Here is an 18,859-nt window from a genome sequence, read left to right as displayed (position 1 = left end):
AAATCTCAAGACCAGGCAAGAGCACCGATCTCAAGGCGGTCTAAAATACTCAAATCTCAGGATCAGCCGAGAGCACCGATCTCAAGGCGATCCAAAATATCCAAAATACACAAATCTCGAGACCAGTCAAGAGCATCGATCTCAAGATGGTCTAAAATACTAAAATCTCATGATCAGTCGAGAGCACTAATCTCGAGGCGGTCTAAAATACTCAAATCTCAAGATCAGCTGAGAGCACAGATCTCGAGGCGGTCTAAAATATTAAAATCTCAGGATCAGCCGAGAGCACCAATCTCGAGACAATCCAAAATACATAAATCTCAAGACCAGCCGAGAGCACCGATCTCGAGGCGGTCTAAAATACCCAAATCTCAGGATCAGTTGAAACCATACATCTCAAGGTTATCCAAATTTCAAGATCATCCGAGAGCACATATCTCGAGGCAAATATAAATATAATGAGTAATAAAAATAATAATAATAATAATAAAAATTTTAAAAAAAATAAAAAATAAAATCAAATAAATCAAATGATAAAATGTATATATACATATATAATAAGATAAATTTAAAAAATATATATAATAAGAAATAAATAAATCAACTCAGATAAATAAATATATATATATATATATAATTCAAATAAATAATCTGATAATATATAAATTAATAAATAAATAGATAAATAAATCAAATCAAAATCAAATTAAATAAAGATAATATATATATATATAATCAAATAATATAATCGAAATCAAATAATAAATAAAAAAAAATAAAATAAATAAATAAATAATAATATAAATTAAAATGAAATAAATCAAATGAAATGATAATAAAAAAATAATATATATATAATAATATATATCTATATAAATAAATAACTAAAAAATAACAATAATAATTAAAAATAATAATGAATAAATAAATATAATAAAATAATATTAATAATGATTAAAAAAATAAAATAAAAAAATAAAAAAAATCATGGATAAAAGATAAAGAGGGTTGAAGATGAAGAGGACACAAAGCTTTTCACTTCATGTAATTAAGCCAAAGAATATTTTGTAATTAAAGTAGAAATAGTGTAAAATTCTTTACATTTTGTTATTAATCAAAATACATTGCTCTTGAATTCATTACTTGTCAATATAAGTTTGATTCATGTTTTTTTTACATGTTATATAGATTTATTTATTATTAGTAAAAAATGAATTAAATTAGTAAAAAAATAAATTAAAATTTAATTCAATTAATGAATAAATTAGAAGTGGCTATAACCACTTTTAAAAGTATGCAAATGATTAGCTATAGAGGCGGTTATAACCGTCTCTAAAAATTATTAAAGATAAATAAAATTATTAGTTACAGAGGCGGTTATAACTGCTTCTAAAACTATTGGGAAGGTTAAGAAATAAGAAATTATAAGTTATAGAGGCGGTTATAACTGTCTCTTAAATTATTAGGAAGAGTTAAGAAAATTTTAGCTATAGAGGCGGTTATAACCGCCTCTAAAACTATTGGAGAGTGAAGAAAACTTATAAGCTATGGAGGTGGTTATAACCACCTCTACCATTTATAATTTTTAGTGGCGGTTAAAACCACCTCTATATCTCTTATTATAAACGGCTTCTATAAAAAAAACTTACCCCAACGGTTGGTACAAACCGGCTCTAAAATGTAGAGCCGGTTTGATAGGAGGCGGTTTAGGGGCGGGTGAAAAAACCAACACTATAGCTATAGAGACGGTTAAAACTGACTCAAAAGCACTCTTTTGGTGTAGTGCATCAAGTGGAATTGGAGGATACGGATTTGGAAGTGAAAGAATGAGGCAAAACATTCCAAATCTATATCTTGGGGTGCAACCGTGCTAGTTGAGGTGCATGAAGAATAAAATATGATGAGCATACTAATGAAGGCAACATCAGTTGTGTGGGTTAGTGCTTGTTAAAGTCATGCTAATGTGGAGCTTAATGAGTTGCAACTAAACAGATAGATGGATCATATACACTGTTATATGGTGTTGGATGAGTGTGAGGAAATAACACTGCATGATGTGAATATTGAGAAGGCTGAATAAGAAGATGACAGTGATCAAGATCTCATGAAATTTCAAAAGAAAGTGATGATGAGGATAATGATGGTGATGGTGATAATTTGCAAATACTGATGAACATGAACAATGGGCATGTCCATATACAATCTTCTCATATGCCACTCCTATTTGCTTTAGATGATATTTACCATATGAAGGAGCATAAAGATGTGAAGATTGTGATTATTGATGTCACTTTTAATTTCTGTTAAGATTTTCAATGGCTTGGCATTTAAAACAAGAGTGCTTGGAGGAATATCATTGGAATTAATGAATTTTATAAAGAAATTTAGTTTTCCAAGTAACCATTAAGTTTACAGAAAGCTCTTTTAAAGCCGGTTGTATTCATGCATAAATCGAGTAACTGATAAAAGGATTCGTGGCACCTTGTTAATTTTATTTGTTCAAACAAATGGTATTTATGGCCATGCATAACATGCATTACATATATGTATGCAAGCATGTACACACTACCATCCGCATGAAGTTATTACACTTTATGAAAAGTTAATGCTCAGAAAGTGTTATCTTTACCCTCATTTAATCTTTAATACCTTGGAGAACATCTTCATGTTTCTTGGATTTTCATTCTATTCATGGATCTAAATTCTTGTAAAACAAAAAGGGGCCCGCCATGAAAGAGATACAAATGGAATTTTCAAAATGAGATGCATGTATGCATGCATGCTCACATACCTAAGAGCCCGGTCCCACATAAAAAAAAATCATCATGTAATGATTTGCATGCATTGTCACGTGCATTGTTTATTTAGTAACAAGAAGCGGGTCTGGCCTTTTAAGCTTGGATGTTAATTTGATACATAGCATTTTACAAGGCATAAATATGTGGTTGATGAAGACTCGATAAAATATTCATTCTGAAGCCATGATAAACATGTTCACACGAATCACACCGAAGCAATTATGAAGTAACGTTTAAACATGTTCATGCCGAAGCAATGTCAAGAATGCACATTTTGGGGCAGTGACAAATTCTTTTAAAAAGTATACAAATTTCAAGGCGGTAATGAGATATATTTCAAAGTAGTAAGGCATGTAACATGGCGATAAGGCACAAGCAGCGACAGTGATATATATATATATATATACTAAATAATAAGATTTATAATTCACAAATTTTCTTGCCTTTACTTGTACTTAAGCCATTAATCGGAGGTTCCTAAGACTTTAGTCTAAGGTAATTAATAATGGAGGCTTGCCTCTATCAGGAATGGAAGAGCCTACAAAGATAAAAAATAAATAAAGTAAAATAACATTTGTGATTCGATATATCGCCTGGTGTCCCTTCACCGACATGACGCCAAGGCACGTATTTTCGATCCCACAGCTCAAAACTGACAACCATACTATTTCTCAAAAAGTAGACAAGACTTGGCTCCAGTTTTCTTCCCAAATAGCAGGGCAAAAATGGAATTCTTCATAAAGTTAACTAACGGAGTTACACCCAGGGACCAAACCATAAACAAAATAAAAAAGAGGAACTATCTGTTAATTTTTAAATGTCAGAGTGACTGTATGGAAAGTTTTGAAACTTTCAGGGGCTAAAAAGTTTTATTTTTTCTTTAACAATTTTTAAAGGAAAATAAGAGTTCAAATGCAAAAAGGTCACAATTTTTTTTTTACATTTTTCCAATAATAATAATAATAATAATAATAATAATAATAATAATAATTTTTATTTTTAGTGTTTATAAAATATTTATTTCAATATGAAATATTATTTGTATATATTTCTTGGCACCACTAAAATTCATTAATATTTGAGTTTTCAAAGTTTATTAGAAAAATAAATATGTCTTAGTATTTATTAACAATGTTTTAGTAAATGTAATATAAACTTAATAAAAAGGATGTGATGAATGCTAAGTTTTATAAAGTGTTTAGGCAAATGTTACTCATCGTCACAACTTGCTCATTGTTTTTTCCTTGCTCTCTGATGAGTGTCCCGCAAGTGCACGGGGTCGTCAAGTAATACCTCTCGTGCGAGCACGAGAGGGTCGTATTCCCTAGGCCCAAGGAGCTACCCTTACTTCCTTTTTACTTGTTGTCTAACCTACAAATCGCTTGATGCTTAATGCTACTAATAAAAATAAAACTAAGCAATTAATTGTGAAAAGACCGATTAAGAAAGTGAAAATCAAGAAGTGAGGGAGGTCACGGATGTGGATCCCCCCGGGGTTACTAAGGGTTAGAAGAATGCTAGAAGTGCTAAGCACGTGGTGGTTCAGGCCAAGAGAGATCCAAAGATAGATCATCCCGATGGTTACGGTAATGGTCCCTAATCCCATACGAGTATTGGTACGGAATCTCTTCCGTCCAAATCCTCCTACGATTGCAATTCACACAGGGAAATCTCTAATTAGGGACGATACTCAACCTAGGTCCAGCCTTAATGGTTGGAGGGGTATGAGACACCCGATGGTCACGGCGTGCTCATACATACATCCCCATTAAGCAAGGTGTGTCTAGTACAAGGGCGATGGTCACGCACCGAGTACAACCTAGAAGTTGAAATACAGAGTTCTCATGCAAGATCAACACATAAAAGTACACCAAGCTTAAACCGTGAACAAACCACATGCATTAAGCGAATCAAAGCATTCAACAACACAAGTTCACCCCAAGGTTCACCGACATCCGGTGACCTTGGGGTTTAGCCGTCCATATAAGAAACTACACAAGATAGGCTCATGAAAAACAACTAACAAATGCATATAAAAAAACTCCCTCAAACAATGAGAACAAGAGGAGGAAGAGGAAGGCCGCGGATGTCTTCCACGTAACGCCGCAATAAGGGCGGCTTCCCACGCCGTCTCCAAGCTTCTCAAAGGTGGAATCGATGAAGATCTTGCCCAATGACGCTTCTCCCTTGATTTCCCTCTCTAGATCGTCGGATTTTGGCCTCAATTAGCTCGGTGAAGTTGCCACCGCCGAGAGCCTCCAATATGGGAAGGAGATATGATGATGGAGAGGGAAGAAGAGATCCCCCCCCCAAAACAAGCCCTAGCTTTACATAAAAAAATCATCTCGCCCTCGAGTCACGCTGCTCGCGTGGCTCACCGTCCCTTCCGCTCGCAAAAAAACCCGGGTCGGTGCTACAGTGCTCACCACGATGAACCAACCACGTGATTTTTCGCTACAAGAAATCGTCTACGATGATCGACTGGAATTCTCCAGCGGCCCACGCGGGCGCGCAGTGCTCGCGAGTTTCACAGCCTAATCCAAGTAGGGCCCCGGTTCCTTGCTACAAAAATCGCAACAGTGTTTTTGGCTTCAAGAACATGATTTTTGGTGTTGATTTCACCACAATTGCGTTCTCGAGCTCAATTAAGCTTCTTTGAGGCCTGCAACAAGAAAATAACTAATTTAAGCGAAAAACGAGCACTGATTAATCTAAAATAGCATGCAAGCATATACAAAACCAACATATAAATACATACATTTAGGCTCTTATCAAACATCCCCACACCTGAGTTTTTGCTTACCCTCAAGCAAACAAAACATGAATAACATGAGGATAGCGATAAGAGACTAAATGTATGACCTCAAGCTCAAGAGTAGAGGACTCCACTAGCACGAATAAAATGAGATCAAGATAATGAGCTGCAAATGATCAACACATCCGAGATAGTTCTATCCCAACTAAGTGCTCCCGTGTGAGTGTGTGCATACTTTATCCCTTGCTTTTCCTGATCACTCCACGTGTCATGGCTACAGGTGTTAGAGTTGCTAAAAACACTCTCAATGATCAACCAAGAGTCTTTCGGTCCTCAGTAGGAACTTTAGGTTCTAAGCGAATGCATGAGAGGGTTCAGGCGATCAATCATTTTCATTTTATTTTATTTTATTTTATTTTTTTTTTTTGAGTCCGCCAAACGTAGACTTGCACAAAATCTTTCTGATGGATGCACATGCTGATTAGGCACAAGAGCCACCCAACTTACTCGATTACAAGCTACATAGACGCATTCATGCTACACGAGCAGAGGAATACTGACATAGACTTTTTTACAAATGCATACAAGTCTTAGTCTATGTCTCCTAACCTTCTTCATGCAAAACTTCACTTACGACTAAAAGCAAAAATACATGAGTGCCAAGAGCTCTTAGGTGATCATTGAATGTAGAGTTTAACAACCTAACATCTTAAGTCATAGCAATGGGCTAGTCGGAATGAACAAGGTAGAAGCGTGTGCTAGACAATTTTACCGAAAGCACAAAAGTAGGAATAGAACTTCATTTCACAAATCATAGCAAAAATAGCAACTCATATCTATCCTCCTTTCAGCTAGGAAGTCCTTAACATTAGATCAAAGCTATCATTGGTTGACAAGCATGCAAAGGTATAAAATACCCCATCCCCACACCTAGAGTTGTACATTGCCCTCAATGTACAATAATCAGCAGTACATGGTGGGGAACAAAAATATGTAAAGATAAATTGCAAGAGAAGGGTAAAAAGAGACTGCCCCATTTCGATGTAGAATAGTGTATAGAGCACGCACGAATATGGAATTGTCAAGACTGTAGAGGGAGGAGGGGTGGAACCCACATCTCGGTGTTCCTGCAAAAAAAATAGACAAGCATATCACGATTCCAAGGACAACAAGTAGGGATAAAAGAGAGAAAAAAAAAAGAAAATAGACCATAAAAAGAAAATATAAGTCTAGCAAGGCAAGAACCCTTGCTAACTGAAAAGTACAGAACATGACCGACGGAAACACATGAAACAAAGAAATAGTAAAAGATACAAAAAGAAGAGGATCCTGCTCTCTCAGTCTTCAGGACGGGTTTCTGTAGGTGCAGCCGGTGCTATAGAAGTGGTGGTTCCAAAGGAGGTACCGGCAGAAAATGAAGATCGGCGAATGAATGAGAGAACCTCGCTCATATCCCTTGTCAGCTGACCAAGAATGATCATGGCCTCTTGATGGCCACGTCGGAGGGACTGAATCTCGCTCTGAATTTATTGTAGGCGAAGCTCAACCGATGCATCTTCCCTAGGCTCTGGCTCGGACTGTGATGGGGGGTCGACGACGCGCTCTCCCGTAACTGAATGACGAATGAGGATATATCCATCACCACGCTGGTCTACTAGCCCCATGGCGCATAATGTGGCCAACCCAAGAGGTGTAGTGCCACCAACAACCTGCATGCCCGCAATGCGTGCAATCAAGCCCATACCTCGCACTAGGCGCGTAACATACGGTCCAGCAAAGATAGCCCCGAGGCGTGCATAAGTCCCTTGACGGACAAGCAGGTCAGCACAAAGACGTCCTAGGTTGATTGGGTACCGCTCGGTCGTACTATACAGCATAAGTAAGTCAGCACGTGTGATTTCCACGGTACTATCATTACGACCCGCAATACCACGACTGAATAGCCCCTGTATGTAGCGGTGCTCAGGTTTAAGTAGGCGAGATGCCTTCTTGGACTCATTGGGTCTAAATCCCGAGATCAGGTTCCAGAATCGGGTGTGAGTCATCCAGGCTGGAAAATCTATAGGGAGCTCGCGGGAGGAGGATAGATTGATGAATTCTTTGTCATATAGACCCAGGTAAAGTCCAAACTGTAGATCGCTCATAGTGCGCGTAACACCGAGTGCACGAAAAGTGACCCCATGCGGCCGGACAACCTCAATAGTGCTCAACACTTCCAATGTAATCTCACGGTAGGCCACTTCTTCAATTGCAAACACTTTGTCCCACCCATTGTGGGAGATCAAACTCAATACCTTGTCGGCCAGACCTATAGTTTCGAGGTCGCCCCACTCAATGGTTCGAGTAATGCCGAACGGTTTAGTTTTCAAATTTATATACCGAGCCTGATGTTGGGGTTGTGTGAAGTGAAGGTCACCGGTAGGTACATCATCATGTCTAGGCCTTTTAGAAGCAACTCTCTTGTTCGGCATCCCTACAAGACCATAAGTGCACCATCAAACCAAAAATCCATGAGAACAATGCCTAATGAAGTTAAAATGCTGAAATTTAGGTATTGCTACAGTAATTTCGGGAAAGTTTTTGCAAGAGTTTCTCTTGTAAAAGTAGCAATCAAAATTTACAAAGCTTTAAATTCAAGCTAGAAGTTTACAAGAAGGGTTCAAACACATTCCACAAAGTGTTCAGCCCATTCAAACCAAAAAAATCCATGGATTAAGTGTGAAATGAAGCTTGCCTCAAGTTAGGGCATGAAATACCTTGGTGAGTAGATCCGGCAAGAAAGTCGGTAAAACTCTAAATAAATGGTGGGATTTGGGTTGCAAAGGGGAGGAGAGAGGATTAGAGGAGAAAAAATGAAAAAAAACGGTGAAAAAATGAGGGGAATCGGAGGAGAAATGAGAGAGAACTCAAGAAAACAAGATGAAGATGAATAGTGGCCAGAAGGAGTGAAGGGGCAGTCATTTAAGGCATTTCCTGCAGATGACGAGAGTATCGGCTGGGCGCGCAGCGCTCGCGAGTACCTGGGACGCTGCGCAGCCAGCAAGCCGCTGCGGGGTGCACGCGCCCGCATAGCGCCAGTCGGTGCGCGGGCACCCGCGAGGGTTGGGATCCAATGACGATGGCCTCACGCGGGCCGCACGCAGCCCCACGCAAACACGAAACTCATAAAAAATAACAATGTCCCCCTTGCAACCACAAAAACAATTCAAATACAACGTTCCACTCACTGAATTGAACATGAAACACAACCACAAAGCACCTAACAAAGATAGACTAAAAGAGAGCAAGGATTATCATCAAACCAATAAACAAACACACAAACACAAATCACAAAATAACAAACACAAGAACAAAAACAACACACCAAACAAAATTCAAGAATACGAAAAATAAAGAACAACGAAAATAAAACCTTGGGTTGCCTCCCAAGAAGCGCTTTGTTTAACGTCGTTAGCTCAACGTACCTTACCTCGTGCTCAAGGTGGATCAAAAGAAGTTGAGTTACCTCCAATTCCAAGAGATGTGTTCCATGATAGAAAACTCATTGAGAGGCATGAAAATACTCGAAACTTGCCTTTCCCCTCAAAGTAAAGACGGTCTACCTCTCTTGGTGGCGTTAGCGTGACTGTCGTCCCCTCTTTCAACTTTTTGTTCACCTTGCGCCACATCTTCTTCATGTTTTTCTTCTTTTTATAACTTGGTGGCGGATCTGTTCCCACATAGCTTACATGCTGCATTGGAGGGGAAACATGGACCTTCATCTCATCCTCCTTGTTTTCCACTTCTTCCAAATATTCATCTAATGGGTTCATAGCCAAAACTTCCTGCATACAATCAGAGATGACCATATCAGTTTCATCGGTAAAATATAAGGGGTCATCATGATCCAAGGTTTGCCTCATTGCTTCAGGAAGTGTAAAAACAACTTTCTCCTCTCCCACTTTGAGAATCAGTCTCCCTCTTTTTACATCGATGAGAGCACCAGAAGTATTAAGGAAAGGGCGCCCAAGGATCAGTGGGACATCAACGTCATCATCCACATCAAGTATCACAAAGTCCACAGGAATGATAAGTTTATCCACCTTTACCAGTACATCTTCAACAACACCCCTGGGCTTCCTTACCGATCGATCTGCAAGTTGCACCGTCATTCTCGTAGGCCTCAAATCCTCTAGTCCCAACTTCAAGAACAACTTGTATGGCATTACATTAATGCTGGCCCTGGAGTCAGCCAGTGCTTTCTCTTGCATGCCCTCCCCAATCATACAAGGGATGATGAAGCTCCCAGGGTCAGTCAACTTCTTTGGAAGCTTCTTCTGAATCATTGCCGAACAATTCTTGGGGAGTGCCATTGTTTCTAGCTCTTCAAGCTTTCTCTTGTTGGTAAGAAGGTCTTTCATGAACTTGGCGTACTTAGGCATTCCGGCCAATGCCTCAACGAGTGGAATATTTATATGCAGCTGCTTGAACATGTTAAGGAATTTTTTGTACTGAGCATCCTCTTTTTCTTGTTTCAACCTAGCTGGGTAAGGGACAGGGGGTTTGTACTCGGGAACCCTCGATGTTGATGGTTTAGCAGGTTCCTCACCTTGCTTGTCATTATTCTCCCCACTTACCGGCTCAGCCACTGCGGGGTCTTCCAAAATGGTCACCCCATCCTCCTTGGCACTTGAGCCATCCTCGGCTCTTGCCTCCAACGATCTTCCACTCCTAAGAGTGACGGCCTTGAGGTGCTCCCTTGGATTCTGCTCTGTATTGCTCGGGAGGCTACCTTGTGGTCGCTCAGCATTTGCCCTGGCTAGTTGCCCAACTTGATTTTCTAGTGATTGGACCGATGCTTGGAGGTTCCTTAACACTGTGCTTATCTCGTTGAATTGACCACTGTGCTGAGTTAGCTCATTATTGATATTTTGAAATTTTGCCTCAGTGTTGATCATAAACTTTGCCAGTACATCTTCAGTGGTAAATTTCTTCCCTTGTTCTTGCTGAGATTGAAATTGAGGTCCCGGAGGTTGTTGTGGTCTTTGTTGCTGTGGCCCCGAATTCCATGAAAAATTGGGGTGATTCCTCCACCCTGAATTATACGTGGGTCCATATGTATTTCCTTGGCCCCTCTGACCACCGCCAACATAATCCACTGTCTCAATAGACCCTGTGGAGGAAATAGAGATAGGGCATTGTACAGTTGAGTGTGCAGCCCCACAAGTACCGCAAGACAAGACTGCTCCAGAATTTGAGCTCGAGCCCATCATAAATTGATCAAACCTCTTAGTCAGTGCTTCTACCTTCGCGGCCAAGGCGGTGGTATCATTTACCCTCATAAATCCCATCGTTTTTCAGTGGTCTTCCTCGAGTGCTCCAGGTGAGATTCATTGCTAGCCATGCTTTCAATCAATTGCTCTGCATCCTCAGGATATTTACTGCTTAATGAACCCCATGCTGCAGCATCAATAAGTTGTCAGGTTTGATAGTTCAGCCCCATTAAATAATATCTCAGACTCTCATCCAAGATGCAAAACCATGGTGTGGGCATTGCCTCAAGAGATCCTTAAACCTCTCGTGAGCTTCGAACAAAGTTTCTGAGTCACCTTGTCGGAAAGAAGATATTTCTTGTCTTAATCGGGCTGCCTTGCTCGGTGGGAAATATCTAGCGAGGAATTTCTCAACCATATCCTTCCAAGTAGTGATGGACCCGGGGGCCAGTGAAGTGAGCCAACGGTATGCTGCACCCCGTAAACTGAACGGAAACAATCTCAACCTAATCGCGTCATCTAAGACAGAGTTGATCTTGAAGGTTGAACAGATTTGAAGAAAACGGGACAGGTGAGCATGAGGGTCCTCATCGGCTAAACCATTAAACCCGAACGTAGTTCGATCATCCCAATTGTACTAGCCTTTAATCTCAAAAATTGTTCGCTGGAATAGTAGGGGCTTGTACGCTGAACTCATCACCGGTGAATTGCGGTCTCTCATAGTCAGACAAAGTTCTCCTAGGTTCCGCCATAACTGATGGTTCACTCTGTTCAATCTGAACTTCCTGCTGCTCTGACTCGCTCTATCGCTTCTCTCAACCTCTGGCGAAAAGTTCTATCAATCTCACTGTCTGGTTCTACCAGATTTGTCGGTCTTCCTCTTATCATAAGATAGGTACCTCACAGTAGAATTAATAGCCAATGGTTAAGAGCAACACGATATTTACAAGAAAGAAAGATAGAAAACAGGAAGATAAAATAAACAAGGGTTAAATCAACAAGCTACGAGTTTTCCAAGTATTCCTTGTGGGTCCCCGGCAACGGCGCCAAAAACTTGATGAGTGTGCCGCAAGTGCACGGGGTCGTCAAGTAATACCTCTCGTGTGAGCACAAGAGGGTCGTATTCCCTAGGCCCAAGGAGCTAGCCTTACTTCCTTTTTACTCGTTGTCTAACCTACAAATCGCTTGATGCTTAATGCTACTAATAAAAATAAAACTAAGCAAGTAATTGTGAAAAGACCGATTAAGAAAGTGAAAATCAAGAAGTGAGGGAGGTCACGGATGTGGATCCCCCCGGGGTTACTAAGGGTTAGAAGAATGCTAGAAGTGCTAAGCACGTGGTGGTTCAGGCCAAGAGAGATCCAAAGATAGATCATCCCGATGGTCACGGTAATGGTCCCTAATCCCATACGAGTATTGGTACGGAATCTCTTCCGTCCAAATCCTCCTACGATTGCAATTGACATAGGGAAATCTCTAATTAGGGCCGATACTCAACCTAGGTCCAGCCCTAATGGTTGGAGGGGTATGAGACACCCGATGGTCACGGCGTGCTCATACATACATCCCCATTAAGCAAGGTGTGTCTAGTACAAGGGCGATGGTCACGCACCGAGTACAACCTAGAAGTTGAAATACAGAGTTCTCATGCAAGATCAACACATAAAAGTACACCAAGCTTAAACCGTGAACAAACCACATGCATTAAGCGAATCAAAGCATTCAACAACACAAGTTCACCCCAAGGTTCACCGACATCAGGTGACCTTGGGGTTTAGCCGTCCATATAAGAAACTACACAAGATAGGCTCATGAAAACAACTAACAAATGCATATAAAAACTCCCTCAAACAATGAGAACAAGAGGAGGAAGAGGAAGGCCGCGGATGTCTTCCATGAACGCCGCAATAAGGGCGGCTTCCCACGTCATCTCCAAGCTTCTCAAAGGTGGAATCGATGAAGATCTTGCCCAATGACGCTTCTCCCCTTGATTTCCCCTCTCTAGATCATCGGATTTGGCCTCAATTAGCTCCGGTGAAGTTGCCACCGCCGAGAGCCTCCAATATGGGAAGGAGATATGATGATGGAGAGGGAAGAAGAGATCCCCCCCCCCAAAACAAGCCCTAGCTTTACATAAAAATCATCTGCCCCAAGTCACGCGCACGATGCGCAGGCTGCGTCAGCGCCAGCGTGGCTCACTCGTCCTCGACTACGAGAACCAACTACGATGATTTTTGCTACATGTTGAATCATCTACGATGAATCGGCTCGAATTCTCCAGTGCCCACACGGGCAGGCGTGCGGCAGCCAGTTGCTCGCGAGTTTCATGACCCTAATCCAAGTAGGGGCTCCCGGTTCGTTGCTACAAAAACCGCAATAAGTGTTTTTTTGGCTTCAAGAACACGATTTTTGGTGCTAATTTCACCACAATTGCGTTCTCGAGCTCAATTAAGCTTCTTTGAGGCCTGCAACAAGAAAATAACCAATTTAAGCAAAAAAAGCGAGCATTGATTAATCTAAAATAGCATGCAAGCATATACAAAACCAACATATAAATACATGCATTTAGGCTCTTATCACTCTCTTGCTTTCTCTCTCTCTCTCTCTCTCTCTCTCTCTCTCTCTCTCTCTCTCTCCGAGTCTTTGTGCCACGAGTGCTATTGGAGGAGCTCGTAGGAGGAAACACAACAGTATTAGTGACAGGAATTCAAAGTAGTTTGTTAGTTCAACGTTGTGTGCGTGGGGAGAAACGGAAGTGGTTACCACTTATGGTGTTATTTATCCTAAATGGGCTAATTGTCACGATCTTCGTCATGGATCTCCACCCTTACCTAATAATGCCTTTTCCTCATTATCTTCATTAGCTTCTTGATCTTTCCACCTACATCTTGATCTCTCCTTTGTGCGAGCTTCTTGATATCTCCTCCGTCCGGTGTCATCAACTCTCCCTCTGATAGAATAGCAATCCTTTAAGCGGCCGCTACTCCGAAGAAGAGAGAGAGAATATAGGATAGAGGAAGAGAGAGAGAGAGAGAGAGAGAGAGAGAGAGATGAGAGAAAAGTAGTCAAATTTTTCCGTGCCTTTCAAATTATAATATAGCTCCTTATATAGCTACATACATCACTCCTCTTGTATGCATGCATGCATGCATGCATGGTTTAAAGGATATCAACTATTCTCCCTGATATGAGCACCAATACTCCTTAATTTCCTCTTTCTTGCTTCTTTAATTGTAAATAAAAGTGTCATCAATCCACTTTACCAGGCGTCTTGTTCGAGTTGACTACCAAGAATGTTCAATGGCTGGATATTCAAATGTAACATCCCCTTCCTCTTCGAAAATCACCTTCTCTTTAATGTGTAAATCAGGAAAATGAGTGGCAATGTTGGCGGCTAGTGACCATGTAGCATTCATAGGTCCACCATCACTCCATTGTACAAATACTTATTGTTTGACATTGTCGTTTCACAGCATAATAAGGAACTTACAGAGAAATAATGGTGTTGACAGTGGTTTTCCATCTATGAATCATGTTGGCAAAGTTGGTAGTGACTCCGTTATATCACCTTGGTATGGTTTGAACAAAGATACATGAAAATAGGGTGTAGTTTGGCATGGTTTGGTAGTTGTAAATGGTATGACACTTTGTCCACTTGTTTTAGAACCTTAAATGGCCATTAGTACCGATGTGTGAGTTTTTTAGTTCGCCGACTGATATGGTTGCAATTTAAGTATGACAAGATCGCTACAATTGAATTCAAGTTCTCGGCATTTGTTCCTTGTGCGCTATAACATCCTATGTTGTGCCTTCTTAATGTTAACTTTGAATTATTTCAATAGAGTGTCCCTATCATGTAAGATATCTTGCAAGGCTTGGACTTTGGTTGTGTCTTTCTGATATGGTGAAATGGTGGAGGAAGTCGACCATATAAGGCCTGAAATGGTGTCATTTTGATACTTTTGTGGAATGTTGTGTTGATGCAGAATTCACCCAATGCAAGTAGGAATGCCATTTGGCCAGTTGAGAGTCTGTAAAGGCTCACAAATATTGTTCCACCCCACGATTAACAACCTCAGTTTGGCTATCCGTTTGTGGATGATATGCTGTACTACGCTTCCGAGTGGTGCTGCTAAGCATGAATAATTCAGACCAAAAGTTACTCATGAATATTGGCTCACGGTCTGAAACAATCGAGTCTGGAAAACCATGGAGCTTTACCACAATGTTGATAAAAGCACATGCCGCCTTGGGTGCATCGAACTGGTCTGGTAGAGAACGAAAGTGAGAGTATTTCCTCAATCTATCTATGACCACCATAATTACTGAGTACCCGTGAGATGGAGCAACTCGGTAATGAAATCCATCGTGACATGCTCCCAAACCATTGTTAGAATTGGTAATGGTTGCAATAGACTAGCTGGGGGCTGTGTGGAGTACTTGGTTATTTACAAATATTGCATGATGCCACAAAGTTTTCGACATCCTTCTGCATGCCGAGCCCATAAAAATTTGCCGCAAGATGGGTGATCATTCGTTTTATACCATTGTGGCCTGGCATCAGGGTCACATGAAATTCCTGTAGGAGATATCCTTTGAGTGGTAAATGGGTGCTAATGTAGAATCGGTTGTTGTGTAATACAAACCCATCCTTGAGTGATAGATTTGGTGGTGCCTTTCTCTCTGAAATCTAAAGATGGAGTTTTTGTAGATAAGGTTGTGAGTTGTTTTCTTCATAAAGCTCATGCAGTAGTGTAGGAATTGGTTGAGCATAAGTCATGAACATATTTCCTTCTTGCATAGTTGGTTCTTCTTGTCGTGATAGAGCATCAACCACCTTGCTTGCTTCCCCATGTTTATATTCTACTATGAATTGGTATCCCATCAACTTATGGAAATATTGTTGTTGCTCAAGTGTTTGGATGAGTTGTTGCAACAGCTCCTTAAGACTTCATTGATATGCTTGAATGACAAAGGGTCCTCCTAAAAGATATTTTCTCCACTTATGTACGACCTCAACGATGGCGTAAAGCTCATAGTGGTATGCTTAGGCTATCTGTATTCATGTTGCCAATTGTTTGCTAAAAAAGGCCATGGGTTGCTTCTTTTGCATGAGTACAGCTCCTACCCCAAGTGTGGATGCATCATTTTCCACTATAAATGGTTTAGTGAAGTCAGGAAGCCTGAATATGGGGGTTGTGGACATTGTGTTCTCAAGAGTGTAGAATGCATGTTTAGCTGCTTTTGACCATTGGAATGAATCCTTCTTTTACGATCCACATTGGCTTCTTTCCTTCATACTCGGCCTCACAACCCTACCTACATGAAAGTAACATAAAAACACACATATTAATGTAAAAACCCGAGAAAAGTAATGCTCAACATAAGGAATGAATGCTTCGCATTCATATCGCACAAGCACTTATTAAACTCCCCCACACTTAAGCTTTTGCTTGTCCTCAAGCAAAAATTAGACATTCTGTGCATAGATGAAGGAAATATTTGAAGTGCTTGGCCTTAGGTTCACCAAAGTGTACAGAGAGAGCATTCTACAAGTAAGGGAAATTTCAACATTAAATACAAAAAATCAAAGCTCTAGCTAAAAACTTGAATAAAAAAGGACAACAAACCCGAAATCGTGTACGTGTGTGAACTCACTCAAAACAACCCAAGGTATACTCCTCAAAGTTCTAAGTACAAGGGACTTATCTATCTACAAAAGTGACAACAATTTCAAAGATGGTAGTAGCTTCACACATCCTCTAAGGTAGCCCTTTCCAAAGCGGCCGCTAAGGTGGCTTTCACACTTTCAAGGTGGTAGCTATTTCTACCGGAGTGGTAGCTTTCAGTCATCCTATGAGATAGCTCTTTCTCTCATTAGGGCATAGCTAGTATCCGACTTATGAGAGTAGCTTTGTACTTCATAGGTGGTAGCTCTTTCCACCCAACAAGCACAAATAAACAATAAAACTATTTTGTTCTTTCTTGTCATTTTCCATTTTTTTTTTTAGAATTTAACACAAGAAACAACTATAACTAGTCCCTTTAACATTGAACATGAGTTTCCAATAGAGTGTAAAGAGTGAGTAGTGCACTGAGTGTATATCAAGCAAGAACTAGAGCATGAAAACATTCAATGTTAAAATTTCTCCTAAACTTAAGAATACAATCATTGCAACTAAGGTGAACCGCCATTAGCTATGTGAGCATGTATATCGACCAAGAACAATAGAAAGGATGTGTGCACTATGAAACTCCCCCACACTTAAGTTGTACATTGTCCCCAATGTACACATGCAAGCTCACTCAAAATGTAGTTCATTCAAAAATAGATGTGGGAGAAGCAATCAAAACAATACTCCCCTGACACCTAGTGTCGCGTTTGATGGAGATAAGTCCTTGGGAGTAATGTTCCGACGGGTTGTGAAGCTCACACGGCCAAGTGCCAAAGCATTTTGGCCGTGCCCATGACAAAGTCTCAATGCCCATGATGACAAGACCATCTGCATGCATACATGAAGGGGTTCAGTGAAGCTCAATAAAAACAAAATATCTCGAGTATATATAAAATATAGATAATGAATACAACTCGAGATGCAAAATGAAAACAAACTCAGAAGGAGAATCCTTTCTGAGGGAACAAGTCTAAAAATAAAATGCATAAAAGGAAAATAAAGTAAGTCAAGTGTCGGTGTCACCCTCGGGCTCCGGTGCTGCTGCTGGTGAAGACGCACATGGTGGGTCCACCGGTGCTGGGGTAGGAGATGGAGATGCTGGAGGAACTGAGGGGGCCCCCCTGAGGAGTCCTCAGCCGCAAGACAAATGATGAGGCGACGTCTCGCTCTAAGATCTGCTGTAATACGTCAAAATGTGCCATGAACTCCGTGTACTGAGTGGCCTGAGTAGCCCTAATTTCTGCAATCTCGGCTCGAGCCTCAGCTACCTCTGTCCGTATCACTCCCAAAGCGCTCTGGAGCCTCTCAAAGCGATCATGAGCTCGAGATGATGAAAACATACGCACGGGGGGTGGTTCCTCTGCCACTGGAGGTGCCTCGGTCTCCATCAGTGCTGGCTGAGGCTCGGGAGTGGGCTGAGATGCCCCGGCTTCATCACCCTCATCCTCTTCTATCTCTGGAGCTGGTAACACTAAAGAAAAAACCCCTGTCCGAACCCGGTGGACCATGCCCATCAACCTCATCGTCTCTAGGCTCAGGGGAGCAGGTATAATCGTCTTCTCGGCCTCGCGAATCGAGTCCAAGAGACCTATGCCCAATACTAATCTCGTGATGTAAGTGCCCGAGAAGATCGCTCCCAATCTAGCATAGTGCCCCTGATGCCTGATGTACTTGGCCATGATGTGCCCTAAGTGAATCGGTACATGCTGCACCATCGAGTACAAGTACAGAAGTTCTTGCCGGCTCTGAACACCAGTGCTATCACCACGGTCATTTACCGACCTACTCATGATGGCATCTAAATATCTGTATGCAGGTCGGGAAAGGCACGTGGCCTTGGACACCCTCGGCTCATACTGACCCTGACCACATAGTATTTTGTAAGCCCTCCGCGGTGTCAAGGCGCCAGGGTAATCAGTCGGTAACTGAGAGTACTCCTCAGTGTCTGTGAATGCTTCCTCATACAAGCCAAGCATAACTGAAAACTGAGTGATGCTCAAGCTATGGTGGTGTCCAAGTGCTCTAAACTGAATGGTGTCCAAACTGTCAAAGCTCGCATAAGATCTATCAAACTCGAATGATGATAGCACCTCCAGTGCAAATTCTCGAATGGTTGGCTCTCTAATCGTCAATAACTGCCTCCAACCACCTGCTGAAACGAGATCCTCGACCTCATCAGTGAGCTCATCTCCCTGCTGTTGATCTCTCAGTATACTCGTGTCCAGGAATCGAGTCTGTCCGAACCGGAGTCTCGACAAGCGCTCATAGCGAACCTGATGCTCTGGAATCGCGAAACTCATGCCCTCAGGCTCAGAGGATGACTCACGCGACCTCTTATCAACTTGCTTCTTCGACCGAGGTGCCATAATCTACAAAATT

The 18,859-nt window shown here is 41.1% G+C and overlaps 2 protein-coding genes and 1 non-coding gene across 5 annotated transcripts; 1 reads left to right on the top strand and 2 right to left on the bottom strand.

The window, feature by feature from the left end:
- Positions 1–5,314: 5,314 nt before the first annotated feature.
- Positions 5,315–8,466, bottom strand: LOC120275425. Of its 3 annotated transcripts, none has more exons than XR_005541107.1 (3): positions 8,310–8,466; positions 6,622–8,026; positions 5,315–5,460 (listed from the first exon to the last, which is right to left on the bottom strand). XR_005541107.1 is itself a non-coding variant. In XM_039281994.1 (2 exons), exon 2 carries the CDS (start codon positions 8,022–8,024, stop codon positions 7,080–7,082), a length of 945 nt encoding a protein of 314 aa, XP_039137928.1. In that variant the 5' UTR covers positions 8,025–8,026; positions 8,310–8,466; the 3' UTR covers positions 6,508–7,079. The 3 variants fall into 3 exon arrangements, 1 of the variants encoding a protein (XP_039137928.1); XR_005541106.1 differs by lacking the exon at positions 5,315–5,460 and having other exon boundaries at positions 6,508–6,680; positions 6,868–8,026; XM_039281994.1 differs by lacking the exon at positions 5,315–5,460 and having other exon boundaries at positions 6,508–8,026.
- Positions 8,467–9,029: 563 nt separating this feature from the next.
- On the bottom strand, positions 9,030–10,883 carry LOC120276098. Its single transcript, XM_039282830.1, has one exon. It carries the CDS (start codon positions 10,881–10,883, stop codon positions 9,030–9,032), a length of 1,854 nt encoding a protein of 617 aa, XP_039138764.1.
- A 185-nt stretch (positions 10,884–11,068) lies between these two features.
- LOC120276571 lies at positions 11,069–11,175 on the top strand. Its single transcript, XR_005541286.1, has one exon. It is a non-coding gene; the product is annotated as a small nucleolar RNA R71 (small nucleolar RNA).
- The last annotated feature ends 7,684 nt before the right edge of the window (positions 11,176–18,859 follow it).

Source organism: Dioscorea cayenensis, chromosome 14 (genome assembly GCF_009730915.1).
Source record: "Dioscorea cayenensis subsp. rotundata cultivar TDr96_F1 chromosome 14, TDr96_F1_v2_PseudoChromosome.rev07_lg8_w22 25.fasta, whole genome shotgun sequence".
Classification (NCBI taxonomy): Eukaryota; Viridiplantae; Streptophyta; class Magnoliopsida; order Dioscoreales; family Dioscoreaceae; genus Dioscorea; species Dioscorea cayenensis.
Note: the sequence above shows the minus strand (reverse complement) of the source record. Positions and strands in the feature narration are given on the sequence as shown.

Bases quoted from the DNA above. Each gene is read 5' to 3' on its own strand.
- LOC120276098 (XM_039282830.1), bottom strand. From the start codon at position 10,883: ATGGGATTTATGAGGGTAAATGATACCACCGCCTTGGCCGCGAAGGTA.
- LOC120275425 (XM_039281994.1), bottom strand. From the start codon at position 8,024: ATGCCGAACAAGAGAGTTGCTTCTAAAAGGCCTAGACATGATGATGTA.